Consider the following 15,877-nt stretch of genomic DNA (forward strand, 5'->3'; position numbering starts at 1 on the left):
GGCCTGGTCGCAAGAAATGCCACAGCTCTGCTCTGACAGACTTAAAAGAAATGCTTCTACGTGTGTGCTGATAGTCCATGATCAGGACCTGTGGGATCAGGATGAACGCATTTATCCAGAAATGGAAATTATTCTTGTCCCCTTCTCACCAGATCATGTGGACACCCTCATTATATCTCTTATAGTTTTTTTAAGAGTTAAAGTTATAAATTATAACAGCAAGCCATGCTATCTCAGATATTTGTAATATGCTCAAAACAGACAGAAATGGTCAGCCAACAGCAACTACTTTCCACTGCTGGCAGTCTCTTGACACACTGCGGACTGTGTGGAGCACACGGCTCAGGGATAGAATACAGCATGCTGATTGAATGAACTCAGCTGTGTGGACAGAATACGATTATGTGATTGGGCGAACTCTTCTTTTCCTTTTCTGGAGGCATAGATTTTTTTGTTGGAATACCTGAGTGACAAATTGTACTATGATATCAAAATGTAAGCCTTTTATTTAATAGAAGTCAAACTAAATCTAAGAATCACTGAAGGTTTTTTTGTTTCGTTTCCCTCCCCTTTACTTTCTCTCTTTTCAAATACCATCGCAACTTTTTCTGATTTGGGGTTGCAATTACACAAATGTTAATGGAATCGCATTAAGCTCAGGAACACAGCTGGTTTGTTTTTATTTTTCAGAACACAACAACTATGCTTCAGTGATTATCTCCTAATGAATCTACCGAAGTCATCAAGCCAACAGCCACGATAGAAATTACCAAGGGGATGCTGTGTGTGTGTGTGTGTGCGTGTGTGTGCCGGGGGGGGGGGTTAACACACAGTCAACATTCACTCATTTATACAAACACACACATTTGCGTCAGGGTGCTGCAAAACAAGGTGCTCACTACACACCGGGGATTAAGAACCTTGTCCTTGGGGCCCTTAGTGATTTTCTGGCCAGATGGGGGTTTGAACTCAGGATCCTCTGGTCTCAAGCCCACTGCTTAACAACTAGACAATCACCTCCCCAATCAAAGCAACTCATTTTTTCCCTACTTTCAAATTATGCTCATAGATCTAAACTTTTGGTTATTATAGATGCCAACCAGTGTGTGCAGAATGCTAGTCACTAATTAAAAATAATAACTTGCTGAGTTACCTGTTCTACACACACATGAAGTTTAGCCATGTCATTGTACTGCATATTTCATGTAAATTTAGTTAAGGTGTAGTAAGTTGCACTGCCCTGCCCTAAGGTGTAGTAAGTTGCACTGCCCTGTGTGTATGTTTTCATCATTAATTTTCATAGAACAATTTGTGACATTCATAAGACTCAAGTGAATGATGATAAAAAAGGTGACAGCATGTCATATCACGGTAATGCTCTGGCATGCTGTACACAGCAGGTATATTTTAACTGAAAAAACACACACTTTAACTGCCACATGGCACGCGCTGGCCTGTTTGGATTGTAATTAAAGTGCACCCTCGCCAGCTGCTACTATGTAGTAAGTATAGTGTGATGCTTGTTACCTGACCTGAGTACCACGTGAACTGTGAAAATAAAGGCTCCAGGGAGCGGGTTGTGATGTCATATATAAGGCTGACCGTGTGTGTGTGTGTGTGCTTGCGCACGTACGCTTTCAACCTAAGGGTCCCAGTGACTTCCCCCCTGATGCCCCAAGTCACCACGGCAAGTTTGGTGTGGATTGCTTAATTACTGTGGCTGTGCATAGCGAACATACACGCACGTCAACTTTATATATTAGATGATAATAATAATAATAATTACACAGCACACATACACAGGCCTCAAACTGCATCAACAGTGATATTTTTTTTAAACTACAAAGACAACATTTTTAATAATTCTGCACAAATACCACTGCTTTAGTGTTGTGTCTTACCGCCTTCCACCACAACAAGGTTGACATCTTTGTGCAGAACTACTGTGCCAGTCAGATACAGCTGGTTAGCATTGGCCTCCACTTTAAACTTCTTAGCAGGATTTTGCAGGTTGCGGATTCTGTAGTATCAAGTACTAGAATCAGTCAAACAACACGATGGCAAACATTTCGTAAATATTTAAAATTTTGTTTAATAACACAAACCTGTACACTGCAATGTGAACACCATTAGTAAGGTCTTCTTTTAACATTTTGGCTTTCTTCTCTTTCCTCTGCTCTGCGGTGAGTTTGCGAGCTGCATTAGCCTCCTCATGAGCCCTGTAAAAGGGGGAGGGGCTTATGAGCTGAAAACTACAAGCTTAAACCAATCACACAATACACTCAGAACTGTAGAAGGCATTTACAGTTGAAGCAATAAGTTAACATTTAAATAAGTTAACCATTAAACCATCCCAACTACTAACCTCAAGCCTTAAATTAGTTACTAAACATTTCAAACAATACTGCAAAGGTATAGCGCGGAACACTGGAGTTAACTGTTTTTGGATTATCGATAATGCCACAGAGGTTTTAAATAAACTAAAAAAGGTAAACAAAACAAAAAGTAGCTACACATTTTGATAGTTTTGATTTTTCCACCCCCTCGAACTGCCACCTTATCGTGGTGGGGGAGTTTGCGTATCCGGATGATGCTAGGAGTTATGTTGTCGGGGGCATTGTGCCTAAGGCAAACAGGTCCCAGGTCAGACTAAGGGCAGTTCAGAAGCTCCCATGACCCGTACAAAATCAAGGACCGAGACGTCGCCCGGTATGGCGGAGCCGGGGACCCACCCTGGAGCAAGGCCTGGGGTTGGGGCTTGCGCGTGAGCGCCTGGTGGTTGGGCTTTAGCCCACCGGGCCTGGCCGGGCTCAGCCCGAAAGACCGACGTGGGCCCGCCCTCCTGTGGGTTCACCACCTGCAGAGGGGGCCATGGGGGTCAGGTGCAGAGAGGATTGGGTGGCAGTCGAGGCGGGTGGTCCGGCGGCCCAGTCCGCGCTCACAGCCCCTGGCTGTTGGGATGTGCAACGTCACCTTGCTGTGGGAGAAGGAGCCTGAGCTTGTGCGGGAGGTTGAGAGATACCGACTAGAGATAGTTGGGCTCACCTCCACACACAGCTTGGACTCTGGTACCCAACACCAGGAGAGGGGCTGGACACTCCACTTTTCTGGCATTGCCCACAGGGAGAAGCAGAATGCTGGGGTAGCATTGCTTATTGCTCCCCAGCTCAGTCGCCATGTGTTGGAGTTCTCCCAGGCGAACGAGAGGGTCGCGACCCCACACCTTCGGTTCGGGGACAAATCTCTCACTGTTGTCTCAGCATACGGGCCGAGCAGCAGTGCAGATTACCCAACCTTCTTGGAGTCCCTGGGAGGGGTACTAGATAGTGCGCCAACTGGGGACTCAATTGTTCTCCTGGGGGATTTCAACGCCCACGTGGGTGGCAACAGTGAGACCTGGAGGGGGGTGATCAAGAAGCACGGCCTCCCCGATCTGAACCCGAGTGGTGTTCAGTTGTTGGACTTCTGTGCTAGCCACAGTTTGTCCATCACAAACACCATGTTTGAGCACAAGCGTGTCCTTAAGTGCACGTGGCACCAGGACACCTTGAGCCGGAGGTCAACGATAGACTTTGTAGTTGCATCATCTGAACTTCGGCCATGAGTCTCGGACACTCGGGTGAAGAGAGGGGCTGAGCTGTCGACCGATCACCACCTGGTGGTGAGTTGGATCCGCTGGGAGGGGAGGAAGCCAGTCAGACCTGGCAGGCCCAAAAGTATTGTGAGGGTTTGCTGGTAACGACTGGCGGAACCCTCAGTCAGCAAGGTCTTCCACTCCCACCTCCGGGAGAGCTTCTCCCAGATCCCGGGGGAGGTTGGAGACATGGAGTCCGAGTGGACCATGTTCTCCACCTCCATTGTCGATGCAGCTGCTCGTAGCTGTGGTCGCAAGGTCTCTGGTGCCTGTCGCGGCAGTAATCCCCGAACCCGGTGGTGGACGCCAGAAGTAAGGGAAGCCGTCAAGCTGAAGAAGGAGTCCTACTTGTCTTTGTTGGTAAGTGGGACCCCGGAGGCAGCTGACAAGTACCGGCAGGCCAAGCGTGCTGCAGCCTGTGTGGTCGCAGAGGCAAAAACTCTGGTCTGGGAGGAGTTCGGAAAGGTCATGGAGAAGGACTATCAGTCGGCCTCAAAGAAATATCTCGGGGTCTTCTCCACAAGCGAGGGACGGATGGAGCGTGAGATGGACAGATAGATCAATGCAGCGTCTGCAGTGATGTGGTCGCTGTATCAGACCGTCGTGGTGAAGAGAGAGCTGAGCAGGGGGGCAAAGCTCTGGATTTACCGATCAATCTATGTTCTGACCCTCACCTATGGTCATGAGATTTTGCTCATGACCGAAAGAACGAGTTCGCGAGTACAAGTGGCCGAGATGAGTTTCCTCCGCAGGGTGGCTGGGTGCTCCCTTAGAGATAGGGTGTGGAGCTCGGAGTCGAGCCGCTGCTCCTCCACATTGAAAGGAGCCAGCTGAGATGGCTTGGGCATCTTTTCCGGATGCCCCCTGGACACCTCGCTGGAGAGGTGTTCCGGGCATGTCCCATTGGGAAGAGGCCCCGGGGAAGACCCAGGACACGCTGGAGGGACTATGTCTCTCGGCTGGCTTGGTAATGCCTCGGGTTTCTCCTGGAGGAGCTGGGGGAGGTGTGTGTGGATCGGGAGGTCTGGGCGGCTTTGCTTGAGCTGCTGCCCCCGCGACCCGACTCCGGATAAAGCAGAAGAAAATAGATGAATGGTATTCCATCAGAAGCCACCTTCCTTCCTCTGTGTGTGACAAGGAACAATTTCTGAAATTTTGGCAGTTTAGTGTTTAAATGTTTTAAAAGATAACAGGCAATAATTACCAAGTAACCTTTTGATATATGTACAGGCTTATGATGCACTTCTCATTACTAAAACAATCTGTTTTTTTTTCGTTAGTAAGGAATGTTGTGCAACATTTGTATGGCCCATCAACCTCAAAGGCAAAAGGGTCTAAAGGTTTGGCGCAAATTGCTGTGCACTACACTTGAAAAGGAGAGCCTCAGGAAGCATGTGAAATCAGATTAGCATAAAGAAGCACAAGGCTGCATAGAAAAATGGAAATATCAGGCTTCTTCAAAGAGCAGGTCAACATGGAGAGGATGGCATTCTTGGCAGCACTGCGAAGGATGTACTGGCTGAGTAAGAATAAAATGGCACAGGCCGCCAAATTTTCCCAGCCTTTTAAATATGATGAAGGGCCTAGGGCTCTCCTACCTTGCTCACATGAACAAGGTTATTTTTACTCTATTACATGCGGAATTCTGAGAAAAAAAAAAAAAAAAACATGTTTTAGATACCTTTTAGGACTCAAATCACTGTGTTTTGCTTTGCCAGGCTGGCAGTTTTTCAATTTCAATTTATTTTCATTTATATAGCACCAAATCACAACAGTTGCCTCAAAGCGCTTCACACAGGTAAGGTCTAACCTTACCAACCCCCAGAGCAACAATGGTAAGGAAAAACTCCCTCTGAGGAAGAAACCTCAAGCATACCAGACTCAAAGGGGTGACCCTCTGCTTGGGCCATGCTACAAAACATAAATTACAGAACAATTCACAGACGAATATACAAGAAATGCTATTGGCGCACAGGACAGGAGGATCGCCAACACGAACACAACTCTTATCTCTGGATGGAGCTGCACCTTCAACAGAGAGAAAAAACAGAATCAGGCATCAGAAAGACAAGAAATACTGTATAATTTGTCAGCATTAAACAACAAGAAAAACAGAGAAATACTAAGGTGAACACCGGCCGCTAGCCCTAAACATAACTAAAAGACACAGAATTTAGGTAAAGTTGAGGCCGCGGCCCGCTCCAATTACTAATAAAATTAATTAAAAGAGTAAAAAGCATAAAACAAAACTGTACCAGTATGCTAGCCATATGAAAGGGAAAATAAGTGCGTCTTAAGTCTGGACTTGAAAGTCTCCACAGAATCTGACTGTTTTATTGACGCAGGGAGATCATTCCACAGAACAGGGGCATGATGAGAGAAAGCTCTGTGACCCACAGACTTCTTATTCACCTTAGGGACACCAAGTAGTCCTGCACCCTGAGAACGTAAAGCCCGGGCTGGTACGTAAGGTTTAATTAGGTCAGCTTGGTAGGAGGGTGCCAGTCCATGAATAATTTTATAGGTTAGTAGCAGAACCTTAAAATCTGATCTCACTGGGACAGGAAGCAAGTGAAGGGATGCCAAAATGGGTGTAATGTGGTCGAACTTTCTGCTTCGTGTCAAAAGTCTGGCTGCAGCATTTTGAACTAATTGGAGACCCCTAATGCTAGACTGCGGTAAAGCAGAAAATAGAACATTGCAGTAGTCCAATCTAGAAGAGATGAACGCATGGATCAGGGTCTCAGCATCAGCCATAGACAGGATGGGACAAATCTTCGCTATATTTCGCAGGTGGAAGAAAGCAATCCTAGTAATATTTCTAATGTGGAGGCCAAAGGACAACGAAGGATCAAAAATTACTCCAAGGTTCCTCACTTTGTCAGTGTGATGTATGACACACAAGCCAAGGCTGAGCGTTAAGTGGTCAAATTGATGTCAATGTCTCACTGGACCAAGAACCATCATTTCAGTCTTATCAGAGTTTAAAAGTAGCAAGTTTCTAGACATCCAACTTCTCACTGCTGCAAGGCAATCTTCTAAGGATTTTATGTGAACGAGATTACCAGCAGTTATTGGCATGTATAACCGAGTATCATCTGCATAGCAGTGAAAGGTAATCCCAAAACGCTGCAATATGTGCCCAAGGGGTGCTATATAAAGGGAGAAAAGTAGGGGGCCTAAGACAGTCCCCTGTGGAATCCAAAATTTCATGGTCACTAAGGTTAGAGGTAGTGTTACTGTACAAAACACAGTGAGAACGACTGGTCAAGTAGGACGTCAGCCATGCAAAGGCACTCCCAGTAATCCCAAAATGATTTTCCAGCCTATCAAGTAGAATATGATGATCCACTGTATCAAATGCAGCGCTGAGATCTAACAACAACAGAACCGTAGTGGTGTCCGAATCCAATGTAAGCAGAAGATCATTCACCACTTTAGTGAGAGCCGTCTCTGAGGAATGATATTTTCTAAAAGCAGACTGCAGTGGCTCAAAGGACTATTCTCAGTAAGATAGTCTACGAGCTGCCGTGACACCACTTTTTCCAGAATTTTAGAGAAAAATGATAGATTTGATAACAGCCGATAGTTTGTCAATAAACTAGGGTCAAAATTAGGTTTCTTAAGTAATGGTTTAATCACTGCAGATTTGAAACATTTAGGAACAGATCCAGAAGTTAAAGAAAGATTAATAATTTCCAACACAGTCGGCCCAAGAGTGGGCCACAGGTCCTTAAACAGTTTTGTTGGTACAGTATCAAATAAACAGGTTGTGCTTTTTGTTGACATTACGAGTTTTGTCAGCATGCCTAGTGAGATACCGTCAAATTCTGTAAATCTAGGTAATACCTCAGTAGTGGCGCCCACATCAATAGCAGGGTGTAGTGGCTGGATTAAGGCATGCTGGGATATGTTTAACCTGATGTCTTCTATTTTCTTCCCAAAGTAATCCAGGAAATCTTGTGCTGTAAAAGGAGAGCGAACTACAGGTGGTTGTCCATGCAAAAGTGTCACCACCGTGTCGAACAAGAACTTTGAGTTATGCTTGTTTTTGTTGATCAAATCAGAGTAGTAAGTCCGCTTTGTAGCCAATAATGCATGCTTATAGTCTAAGATAGCATCATGCCACGCAAGGTGAAATACTTCTAATTTTGAACGACGCCATTTCCGTTCTAGACCTCTTGCTTTATGCCTGAGGTCACGCAGATAATCACTGAACCAAGGTGACTGTGATTTGGGGGAGCGCGGTTTTAACACAGGTGGTGCAATCATGTCGAGTGTAGTTTTGAGCACTGACTTTAAACTATCCACAAGTCTGTCTACTGACTGGGTATTTGTCAAATGTGAAGCTAAGACATCAGGCAGTCTAGCTTCGAGTTCAGTCTTAGTTGAGGAGTTGAAGCATTGCCGTAAAGATATATAAGGTTGTTGTTCCACTAAACACGGCAGCAAAACTGTAAACTTAATAAGTGAGTGATCAGACACCACTGATATAAGAGTCATGATGTCAATATTCGTGACAGCAATACCACATGCGAGAACCAGATCCAGGGTATTTCCACTAATGTGCGTCGAATCCCGAATGCATTGCCGAAATTCTAATGCATCCACAATTTCCATAAATGATTTGCAGAGGGGATCAGAAGGCTTATTTATATGAATGTTAAAGTCACCAATGATCAAAATGTTATCTACACTAGTTGACAAGTTAGAGATGAACGCACCAAATTCATCTAAGAATTCAGAATATGGGCCAGGAGGCCTATATACAGTGACAAAGTAATACGACTGATTTTTATTCTTTTGACCTTGGCAATGTGTAATATCCTGAGCAGAGCGGAGAATCAGATGCTCAAATGAGTTATATTTGTAACCCCCAACAGCTAATCAGCTAAACCTAGATTTATAAATAAGAGCAACACCCCCACCTTGCTTCGCATCACGAGGGACATGAATAAATGTATATGCTGGTGGGCAGGCTGGTGGGTAGCCCAATCATATCTAAGTGATGATCAATAATTAGATCATTGATCAACAATGATTTTGAGGACAGTGATCTTATGTTAATGAGACCCAGTCTAAGGACCTCAGTAGGGTTGACACTTGAACTGTTTGGGTTTAGGGGTGGTTCCAGAGTAGCATATATAAGATGCCTAGAAGTAGGTTTGGGTTTAAGACATTCCACGCGCATTGCTGGTAGCAGACATGAAATCTTTGCTATTGCTGGAACAACCACTGGGCCATCCTCAATTTCAACATCATCCAATATAGTAATGGGTATTAAGTTTGGAAAGCATATCCCTCTATGATTTTTATGGACACGACTACGGAAGCAGGCCACAGTCTGAACTTGTTGAAATTCCCTCCCTGGCAAATACACTGCACTATCACCATAGTGGATTTTCTGCACTAAATTTCCCGCTAAGCTAATGGATTCCACACCCACATTTGTCATAAGCCTTGCAGGGTCTCTAATCACCTGCTCCGTGGCCTGCTGTAGATTCCTAATGTTACCCTCCCTGTAGAGCTCTATCTTTTCTTTGCAGAAAAGATGGCGGCACCTTCCCCAGTAGGGTGGAGGCCGTCCGGCATCAGCAAGCCACGGTGGCCCCAGAACGATGGCCAGTTATCAATAAAGCTAAAGCCTTGCAGTCTACAAAACTGCACCAGCCACCTATTTAATGATGTTAGCCTACTAGACGCCTCATCAGTACCCCGGGAGGGGAGGGGATCAGAGACTATTAATCGATGCCGACATCTTTCTGGCAAGGTCGCAAGTCCTCTCTATGTCCATTTTTGTGACCTCTGAGTGCTTCATCCTGATATCATTGGTGCCAACGTGAATAACTATGTGACTATATCTCATGTCATGTTCCTTCGTCTGTCTTTCCTTCTGCAGCATCAGCACCCTAAGATGAGATGCAATGTCGGGAGCTCTGGCCCCAGGAATACATTTAACGTCAGCCGGCGTCTGTAACCTGACTTTGTGGGTGATAGAATCCCCTGTCACTAAAGTCCGGTGTTTTGGCCTGGAGACAGGAGTGGAAGTCACTCGTGGGCTCAGAAAATTCACATCTGGCAAATCCAAGGGGGAGAACCGATTCACAGTTCGCACTGGCGAGTGTGATCGGGGTGCCACAACCGGGCACCAAGCCCTACAGGGCTTCCTCTGCCTAGCCACAGTCCGAAAGCCGTCCTCCACAGCCGGCGTTTCTAAGCTGATGCTAATGGGTTTGCTAGCCGGCCCAACACTAACCTCATCTGGAGTGCCCGTAACATCTAACTCCACTGTGCTAAGAAGCTGCTCTAACTTACGGACACGGCTCTCTAAGAGAGCCACCCTATCTTCCAACATCACGCAGGATTTACGGAGGGTGTAAAGTATAATAAGTAGTGTACTTTGTGCAATAAGAAATTCAAAAATGTAGCCAAGCAAACACGAGCTAACCAATAATGGATAAGCTAACCACTCCTAAGGCTCACACAGACGCAGATAAATGAATTAAAATTCACAGCAGTTACACTGAAAAACTAACAGAAGTATTAAACAGGTAAAAAAAAAGCAGCAGCTATAAAATACACTAAACAGTTAATAATTAACTAACAGGAGTGTAAAAAGTGAAATGAAAAAATGATGAGAAGGGTCAGAAATAGCTAACGCTAATAACCAGAAGAGTGTTAAACAGAAATAAAAGAAGCGTATACAACCGTGTGGAGTTCAGAGTGGCGTCACAGCAACAAAGAATCCGTCAGAAGCAAGTTGCCAGATCTGTTGGTATAGTATAGGTATGTTGGTATGGTATAGGTATAGAGCGCATCTGGCAATGCGCACTACACCTCGGAGCAAGTGATGGGGGAGATGGTGAAGGTGTGAGCCGATGAACCACAGCAGAGGATCATCTCAGACATGCGGGCAAGCCCCTACTTCAGTTTTCCCGCTGATGGGACAACTGATGTTACAGTGTCCAAGCAGCTCATCCTGTTCGGTCATTACCTGAATGACCGATATAAGGTAACTGGCTTTTCCATAGCTGGTGGTTTCTTTCTTAGTTCATTAATAAATGCACTGTTGATTACTAAAGTTAGTATGACTGGTACCTCACATGAGATTTAGACATGCAGTGCATTATAATGTTAAAATCTTTTTTCATCAGCTCACTCCTGGGAATCAAAGACATTCCCAATGGCACTGCAGACAGAATTGTGGCTGTCATCAAGGTCTTCCTGTGGTTCATCGATGTCTACATTGCAAGAATGGTGGGGTTCCGGTCAGATGGAGCAGCCGTCATGGTTGGGGGAAACAATGGAGTGAGTTGCACCTAAGGCTGGGTTCACACAGCAGGATAATTAGGCCGATATCGGACCCGATCTTCCCCTTCCGACAAAAAGATAATCTTATCAGATATTCCAGCAGTGTGTGGTGTGTTAAGAGCACTCTCATCTGCTAGGAAGGACGTCAGGGGCGCTCCAATCGCAACTGAGGGATATTCAACATGTTGGATTTTCTTGGTCCGATATCACAGTGTGTGTGGTGTCCTCTGACCACAAAGGAGCCCGCAGCCTGCTGAATGTAACGTGCGGAGCGGAAAATAAAATCAAAACAGCTGCTCTGACTTACCAGAAAGTCCGGAGGTCGCGCTGTCTCCACTCCTTTAAAGAACGACTATTCTTTTTGTTTTTGTATTGTTTTTTCCCCCTCTGTTTTAAATAGTCCACAATGTATCTGTTTGTTTACTCTGAAGTCACATTTTATCTCGAGAGATTTTGCGAGAGTTCCTGTCTAAGCTGGGAATGTTCGTGTGTGAAATCTGTTTGTGTGTGGTGTTGTTGTCCTTATGTGTGGCTGAACACCACACACTGTACGACCAAACCTGTTAGATCTATAAGTTTTAGAAACCTAAAGATAATTTTAAAATCCTGTCATGTGAACTAGGCTTAAGTTGATTTTAAGTGGTCATTATTTCGTTGAGTACCTCATCTCTAAACCTCTACTATGGCCCGAGTGACACTGCCTATTGTTTTTCCAACTATCAGAAATCCTCAAAGACAACCGATTAATTGAACCTAACGTACCGAAAATTGACATAGATGTCATTTTTACAGTCTTAATCAATCTATTTCAATAGGTTGCTAAACAACTGAGGACAGGGAACCCCAAGCTGGTCAACGTGCACTGTACTGCACACAGGTTGGCCCTGGCAGTAGGGCAGGCAGCCATCGGCATCCCTTACCTGGTCAAGTTCAAGGACTTGCTGGGCCAGCTTTATCGTTTCTATGAATATTCTGCAGTGAGGATGTTAGGATCGTCTAACCAGTAGTCTACAATAATCTTATACGGGTATTTTCAGATTCCTGCCAACTCCAGCTTCTTTCTGTATCAATTTCGTGCCTCAGGTCATAAATTCTGTTCTTTTTACAAATGAAATTGCAGTGAATGACACAAATTTTAAACCGATTAAATACGCGGATGACATGGCCCTAGTCGGCCTGCTACAGAAATCTGATTCCTCTGGCGAAGCCTCCTATCTCGCTCACACTAAGGCTCTTGAAGCTTGGTGTCTCGACAGCCAGCTAGAAATCAATCTGTCTAAGACAAAGGAGCTTGTTTTTTTACACAAAGCAAGAACTGACAGTACAGCCAGTTTCACTCGATGGCCAGCTTGTTGAAACTGTGGAAACTTTTAAATATCTTGGTACAGTTCTTGACAGTTACTTGAGCTTCTCTGAAAGCACTGATTTTATCTTTAAGAAATGTTCACAGCGACTTGCTTTGGTGTTAATCCACAGATTTTAGAGCTTGTGTATTCTGCACATATTGAGAGTATTTTAACATTTCATCTTTGTGTTTGGTTACTTGAGTTGTAAGTGTAAGGACAAATTAAATAGAATTGTAAAAATGGCGGGGAAAATTATGGGAAAATCCCAGAAGTCTCTGGCCCACATTTACACTAACAAGATGAGGAGGAAAGCTCAGAGTCCTGGCAGACAGCTCTCATCCTCTGTCCTGTCAGTTTGAGCTCTTGAAGTCTAGGAGGCGCTTACAGAGCTCCTCTGGCCAAAAGTTCTTTTAAAAAATCTTTTATACGAAATGTCGTCGCCATAATGAACTAAAAAAAGTGCTCACATTTCACACAAACAAAGATGGCGCCTAGAAATTACGTCACGTGTGATGCCACGCCGACTGCGAGAATGGCCGCTGCACAGACAAAAGGCCATTACAAGTGGCCAAATACACAGACAGCTTCAATTTGGAGCTAAACATGCACACATTTACCTCACTAACTGTAAATAAACTTTTTATAAAACAGATTTTGCAGTTAGCCTTACCTTAGCTTAGCTGTATTTAAGGGCTTATCTACAGAATTTAATAACAGAGGTGGTGAAGTAAAAACCCAAAACTGAAAGTTTTTAGCCAAGGTGTGTATAGTTTCAAGTGTAAATAACCCAGTGTATTTGGAGATCATTTAGGTTACTAACTTCTGTCTCTTGGCCATCTGTGCTCTGACGTGGGCTTCTACTTTTGTGGGGTCCTGAACGGCCTCGGTACCCAGCACTCTCATCAGGTTCGAAATGCGTACTAAAGATTTGAAAATAAATATCAGCTACATTCTGTACAAGTATGCACTGGCACCAATTACTTGTGTGTAAGTGTTGGTACCTTTTGGTTCTGGTGGAGGCATCAAGCCCAAACGGACTTTCTCTTGAAGTTCTTTTTGGCCTTCCCTACGAGTCTGTCTTCTCAGTTTCTTTTGTTCCTTCTTTGTCAGGTATACGCCAAGTGTCACTGGTTTATCTGTGTCAACTGACCAAACACCAAAAGTTGCAACCATTCAAGCAAGTTATTAATGGTAACAATACAAAGATGACATTAAAACCCTATAATTAACAACAGTAAGTTCAGCCAATAGTTGAACCTCAGATTGAAGAGGAACAATGCGGGTTCTGTCCTGTCCACGGAACAATTAACCAGCTCTTCACTCTCACAAGGATCACAGAGGGGGTCTGGGAATATACCCATCCAGGGTACATGTGTTTTGTGGACTTGGAGAAAGCATATAATCGGGTACTGTGGGAGATGCTGCGGGAGTACGGAATGAGGGGGTCCCTTCTCAGGGCCATCCAATCTCTGTACACACAAAGCGAGAGCTGTGTTTGGGTCCTCGGCAGTAAGTGGGACCAGTTTCCGGTAGATGTTGGCCTCGGCCAGGACTGCACCATGTCTCCAATCATGTTTGTCATATTCATGGACAGGATATCGAGGCGTGTCTCATCGCTGCTTTTTGCAGATGATGTGGTCCTGTTAGCATCATTGGCCTGTGACCTCTAGCACTCACTGGGTCGGTTCACAGCTGAGTGTGGAGCGGCTGGGATGAGGATCAGCAGCTCTAAATCTGAGGCCATGATGCTCAGCAGGAAACTGACAGATTGCCTCCACTGGGTAGAGAATGAGGTCTTGCCCTAAGTGAAGGAGTTCAAGTACCATGGGTTTGGTTCACGAGTGAGGGGACAATGGAGTGTGATACTGGCCAGAGAATCCTCAGAAGGGTTGCTGGGGTCTTCCTTAGACATAGGGTGAGAAACTCTCATTTGTGAGGAGCTCGGAGTAGAGCCACTGCCCCTTTGTTTTGAGAGGAGCCAGCTGAGGTGGTTCGGGCATCTGGTAAGGATGCCTCATAAGAGCCTCCCTCAGGAGGTGTTCCAGGCATGTCCAGCTGGAAGGAAACCTTAGGGAAGACCCAGGACTAGGAGGAGCGATTATATCTCCACAATGGCCTGGGAGCGCCTCGGGATCCACCAGTCAAAGGTGGTAAATGGAGGAAACTGAAGTTTGGGGTCCCCTACTGGAGCTGTTGACCCCGCAACCCGATCTCAGTTAAGAGGTTGAAGATGAGATGAAAAAGTACAAAGTAGTAGTTCGCAAGATAGATATTTCCCTTAAAATTGGGACACCCTACACATCCAACAGAATTTATAAATCAAAGGGCTTAAATTGTCATATGAAAGAGAGAAGCTGAAACAACTTTCTCATTCTCAAAGTGTCAAGAGATTCACGTATCTCAACAACATTTAAGTATCTGGGGTCTTGGTTTTTGAGTTCAAGAGATGAGAGGCCTATAAACCAAGTTTATGTTGGATATTAAGAAGCTTTAAAGTAACTAAAATGTAATCCCTTTTAATTGGCACTCAATTCCACAATACTTGAGAATATTACTGCTTACTTACTGAAAGGAATTTCAAATTTCCTGCATTTTCTCATGATGTGACAATTTAAAATCTCAAACTCAGCTCACCAGATTGATGCCAATTTATTGTCACTGGAGTAGGCGCTTCAGTTTACTGATGAGACTGTTTTAGATACTTAAATGTTTCTTTTTTAATTAAAATATCATGGGTCATCCATCACAACTTGCAAACACTTTATTTCATCAATATTTACCTGGAGGGCTCATTTGTGCAGGATGTTCTACTAGGTTGGTCACACCAAAGAATTCCATTTGATCAAATGTAGATTCTGGGGTTCTTAAAAACAAATTGATTAAAAATAATAATGAAGTCAAACCAAAGCAATGTTACCTCAAAATTATCACAATACAAATACATTATTCTCCATACTCTCATACCAGAAGAGACAGACGATTTCTGTAGATACACTGAAAAGTTTACATGACAGCAACAGCTCAACAAATGAGAGCTTTTACATTTAAATTATTGAAATGCATTACTTAAAGTTGTGTTCGCTAATTTCTCACATGACTATGTTGGAGAGCAGGATGTAGGAGTCCCACCACTCAATGTTGGGCACCTCCCCCTCCCCAAGCTCCTTCTTGGGGGCAATCAGAGCCAACTTGGTAGATGCCTGAATACCTGTTTTCTTAGCTGCTTGGGCAATTTCATTCTGCAGCTTTTCTAGTTGAGCCTGATTCAAAGATATAATAAAGAACAAAAGAGAAAGAAATGCCAATCAAAGCTATTCCATTCCAAATAAACAGTTTAAGAGAAAACAACTGGTGACATCAAACAGTTAACTCGGTACAGCCAACCTTAGTTCTGATCCTCTGAGCAATTTTTTCAAACCGCCCTTGTTCATGAAACTTAAAGGTCCTGCGAGGACGCTGTGCAGGTGTAATTAGCACTCGATTATCAAAATAGGATGTGGACTCTAAGTCATCTCCAGGCTTCTCTTTCAGCTGCTGACGAAACTGCTCCCTCTTTACTGCTCGAATGTTGGCTACACAGAGAGAG

The 15,877-nt window shown here is 44.4% G+C and overlaps 1 protein-coding gene across 3 annotated transcripts in view; it reads right to left on the reverse strand.

Moving 5' to 3' along the window:
• Positions 1-15,877, reverse strand: part of prpf3 (PRP3 pre-mRNA processing factor 3 homolog (yeast)) — a 35,764-nt gene that overhangs the window by 5,091 nt on the left and 14,796 nt on the right. For 2 of the 3 annotated variants that reach the window (XM_034174702.1, XM_034174703.1), the window contains exons 8-14: positions 15,676-15,863; positions 15,385-15,551; positions 15,072-15,154; positions 13,293-13,436; positions 13,112-13,211; positions 2,106-2,219; positions 1,902-2,020 (exon numbers count right to left, since the gene is read on the reverse strand). In XM_034174702.1, the coding sequence (XP_034030593.1) occupies positions 1,902-2,020; positions 2,106-2,219; positions 13,112-13,211; positions 13,293-13,436; positions 15,072-15,154; positions 15,385-15,551; positions 15,676-15,863 (915 nt within the window). The remainder of the gene's footprint in view (positions 1-1,901; positions 2,021-2,105; positions 2,220-13,111; positions 13,212-13,292; positions 13,437-15,071; positions 15,155-15,384; positions 15,552-15,675; positions 15,864-15,877) is intronic. The other variant, XM_034174704.1, reaches the window with a different exon arrangement.

Source organism: Thalassophryne amazonica, chromosome 7 (genome assembly GCF_902500255.1).
Source record: "Thalassophryne amazonica chromosome 7, fThaAma1.1, whole genome shotgun sequence".
In the NCBI taxonomy this organism is placed as follows: domain Eukaryota; kingdom Metazoa; phylum Chordata; class Actinopteri; order Batrachoidiformes; family Batrachoididae; genus Thalassophryne; species Thalassophryne amazonica.